Source organism: Diaporthe citri (assembly GCF_014595645.1).
Source record: "Diaporthe citri strain NFHF-8-4 chromosome Unknown scaffold_1, whole genome shotgun sequence".
Lineage (NCBI taxonomy): Eukaryota > Fungi > Ascomycota > Sordariomycetes > Diaporthales > Diaporthaceae > Diaporthe > Diaporthe citri.
In genome coordinates this window covers 5,098,237-5,102,286 of record NW_025064846.1, presented here as the reverse complement: position 1 = coordinate 5,102,286, position 4,050 = coordinate 5,098,237, and the positions used below count along the sequence as shown (strand labels likewise).

Below are 4,050 nucleotides of genomic sequence, written 5' to 3'. Positions count from 1 at the left end.
CACATCTGCAGCGACACTGCACCTAGGCAGCCAGCATTGGATTATTATTCCAAGATTGAGGGCCTTGATGTCCTCGAGCCCTCGGTCAGACAGCCGAGACAGCGACGCTCACGTCCGCCTGGACCCCGAGAGGCACAGTGCGTTTCGAAATGAGCATTTCGTCATTGCTCAGGGTCGCATGTCAAGATTCCTGGACAAGGGCCGAGGGCAGGTGACCATCTTGACCATGGATCACCTGGATCCCTTCCAGGAAGGCTGAGCATGTGAGATGGCTTAGTGTACGGAGTATGCACGCCCTGCATCCCGGCAGCAAGCCTGGGGGACGTGTTAGTTCAAGTAGTCCGCATGCTGTCTCACCCTCGGCTCCACCCATCTCGTCTCTGTGGTCTGCTGCCGTGTGAAGGAAGAACACGGGGATCGCTCGAGGAAAGACAGATGCGAGAGACAGCTGCGGATGCCGCGCTCCAGGAAGATCATCCCAAGCTTCTACATTGGACCCCGCTGCCCAGATGCGCCAGCATCCTCTCGATATACGTTGGGCTGGCACAACGCACCATCAGGATGCGCAAACTGGCGGTCTGTCGTGCCGTGATTTGCAGACTTTGTTATCAGACCGGCTTCGACGATTGCAGGGCGCCATGTTCTTGTTTCTGACCACCTCCGCTCCATTCCCATGGCGCCTGTCGCGCGCATGGACGTCTTGTTTTTGATTTACTAGCCTCGTTGACTCGAGCATTGTTTTTGGACAAAGCATTTGCTGGCCACCCCGGTCGTTCCTTGCCGCTCAGCTTGACTGTAGTAACTCCATAGGTTCACGTGGCTTGCGGCGACGTCAACAGACTTCATCTATTCAAGATCATCCGGTCCTGCCATCTTCCTGCACAGGCAGTACCTGGAAATAGCACATTCCTCCTGTCTTTCTGCCCCAGGCCCGTCTCTTGGCTAGTTCCTTCGTAAATAGTTAAAGGCAACCAACAGTAAGCCTTCAGGTCGAGGCCCGACCCATTTGGTGGGCCATCTCCGCCACCTGGACGGATCAGCCCTGGTACTGAGATACAGTACACTACATACCCTTGACACACATATCTTGAAGGGCAACAACGTCCCAGGAGATAAGAAGATCAGACTTCGATCTCGCCCTCTCCTGCTTTTGCTCCTGCCTCGCTCTTCCCCTTCCGACACTTTTCTTCTTCTCATGACAAGGCAGGGCCAGCCCAAGACTCACCGCGCAGGGAGCCCTACAGCGCAGAGCAGAGCTCACCTCCTGCCAACTCCTACAGGAACCTCTTTTGGGTGTTGAAACAAATTCCACATCACGTCTTTTGAGTGTTTGTGCTGCCCATCTTCTAGGGCTAGACAGCACAGTTGACGGAGCCTCATAAAACGGCGAAAGCGACATTTACATCTTCTTCCGCATTTGACCTATGGTCTCTGGACAATGGCGGCTCAAGACGATGCCCAACCTTCGCTCATATCACGTCTACCGTTCTTCGGCAGACGTAACGCTAAGGATAAAAATGTCTCTCCAAGAGAGTCCGATGGCGAGGATGAACGGACGTCCCACCGACCACCCAAGTGGAGTTTTGGCGTGCTCAATGACAAAGACACCATCGAAGTCCCAGGTGAGATCTCTCCCTCGAAATCGTCACTGGCTGAGTCTAACTTGCAACAGGATCCGTGCTGTTGCTTGCGGACCACAAGAATGAGCCACTCGGCCTGCGTAATGCGCCCGCTAGGACATCTCATTCCTCCATACCCACCAGCATTCGCCAAGGGCCAGCACCTCCATCCAAGGTCGAAAAGGAAGCCGACGACAAGAAAATGACTTCAGACGGCAAGATCATTCTTGACCCCCAGCCAGAGGACGCGCCAAACGATCCTCTGAATTGGCCTACGTGGCGCAGAGACGCCGCTCTGATCTCGATTGGTCTGTACTGCATGGTCGGCGGCGGACAGACGTCGATCCTAGCGGCTGGCTTCACCGACGTTGCTGAGGACTATGGGGTCCCTGTGTCCGAGGTCTCCCTGACCACAGGTCTCTACATGATGGGGCTCGGAATCGGCTCCGTCATCGCGTCACCCACGGCCATTCTATGGGGCAAGAGGCCTGTATACCTGGTTGGCGCTCTACTATTCATCATCACCTCAGTTTGGTGTGCATTATCGCCAAATTATGTATCTTTGATCCTCGCCAGAATATTCCAAGGCATGTCCGTCAGTCCTGTCGAGTGTCTTCCGTCGGCCACTGTCGCCGAGATCTTCTTCCTGCACGAAAGGGCGTTTCGACTCGGTATCTACACGCTGCTCCTGCTCGGAGGGAAGAATCTCATTCCTTTGGTCAGCGCAGTCATCATTCAGAACCTCTCCTGGCGCTGGGTCTTCTGGTAAATTTCTGGAATCTGTAGCACGTCGATCGTCCAAGCTAATACCTCGATAGGGTCGTTGCTCTTGTGGTAGCATTCTGCGGCTTCTTGCTGTTCCTCTTCGTCCCCGAAACGTTCTGGGAGCGTGTGCCACATCCTCGGACGAGGGCGCCTTCTAGACCTGGCCTCTTCAAGCGCATGTCCTCAAAGTATTTGAGTCGGCACGAACGAGTACAGGGTGCAGATTCTCAGAATCCCCTTGCGTCGCCTCAACAGGAAGAGGAGAAGCATCACAGGCCGCATAAGGATGTACACTTCTCCACCGGATCTGAGACCGAGACAGTCGAAAACCAAGATAGGGTCCCCGGAGGAGAGCACCATGTTATGTTTGCGCCTGCTGCAGAGACAGTTAATGACCACACTCTGGGCACACCCGAATCGAAGCTGTACCAGCACAAGAACGAAAAGCTCGACGTCCCCAGAGGTAGGTGCTCATCAGATGAGCCTTCGCCTCCTTTGGTAGAGGAGCGAAAGGACGCTTCTGCGACCGGCACCCCGGCTACCCCTGAGACCAAGACCGAGCGACCTAGCAGGTCGTCGTCCCTCCGGAGCCGCCTGACCTGGTCCCATCGCGACCCGGAGAAGCTGCAGCAGGAGCAGGCCGCCCTCAACGAGTACTGCGACCACTGGCGGGAACGCGAGGCCAAGTCTTTTGTTCAGCAACTCCGTCCATGGCACGGCCGACTCAATAAAGACAGCTGGCTCAAGGTTATGGTCCGGCCGTTCATTCTGTTCTGTTACCCTGCCGTCCTCTGGTCCGCTGCCGTGTACGCGTGCGCCGTGGGCTGGCTCATCGTCGTCTCCGAGTCGGTGGCCGTCATCTACCGAGAGAAATACTACCACTTCAACGCCCTGGGCACGGGGTTAGTGTATATCTCCCCATTTATTGGTGGTATTCTCGGGACTGCTGTTGCCGGGAAAGTCTCAGATATTATTGTCAAGGCGATGGCGAAGCGCAACGGCGGCCTATATGAGCCGGAATTCAGGCTGATTATGGCGTTGCCGATTGGTATTTCGACTGTCATTGGCCTGATGGGCTTTGGCTGGAGTGCCGAAGTCCAGGACCACTGGATTGTTCCAACCGTGTTCCTGGGTGTAATTTCTTTTGGCTGTTGCCTCGCCAGCACAACAGCCATTACCTTTTGCGTCGACAGCTACAGGCAATATGCAGGCGAGGCGCTCGTCACGCTGAACGTCAGCAAGAACATCTTCCACGGACTCGTCTTCAGCTTGTTCGTGACGGAGTGGCTCGAGACGGACGGATCGAAGTCGGTCTTTATCTGGCTGGGCGTCATACAACTGATTATAGTGGCTACCGCGGCGCCGTTGTATATCTATGGGAAGCGATTGAGAATGTGGACCACACGTCTTGGCATCATAGAGAAGTTTTAGGTGAACTTCGAGACCGTGGAGTTTTGAGCGGAGGTCTGTCGAGGCGGAGGACTTGAGGGAGGTTGATGCGTTTCATGACTAGACTGGCGTAGCATGAGATCGGCGTTTTTCACATGCATATTAATTATCATGGACCTTTTTATAGAAGATTAGTTTGAGACAATGACCAATAAGTCCAGTTTCTTGAAGCTTGGTGAGTTGACTTGAGTTCCTGGGAAGGCCAGCTGATTAAATG

The 4,050-nt window shown here is 54.6% G+C and overlaps 1 protein-coding gene across 1 annotated transcript; it reads left to right on the top strand.

Annotated features, from left to right (window-relative positions):
• Nucleotides 1–1,438: 1,438 nt before the first annotated feature.
• INS49_001398 (uncharacterized protein) lies at nucleotides 1,439–3,815 on the top strand (the record flags this gene model as incomplete). The annotated part of the gene is made up of 3 exons (XM_043162227.1): nucleotides 1,439–1,622; nucleotides 1,673–2,384; nucleotides 2,438–3,815. 3 exons carry the CDS (start codon nucleotides 1,439–1,441, stop codon nucleotides 3,813–3,815), a joined length of 2,274 nt encoding a protein of 757 aa, XP_043030733.1.
• Nucleotides 3,816–4,050: the final 235 nt, after the last annotated feature.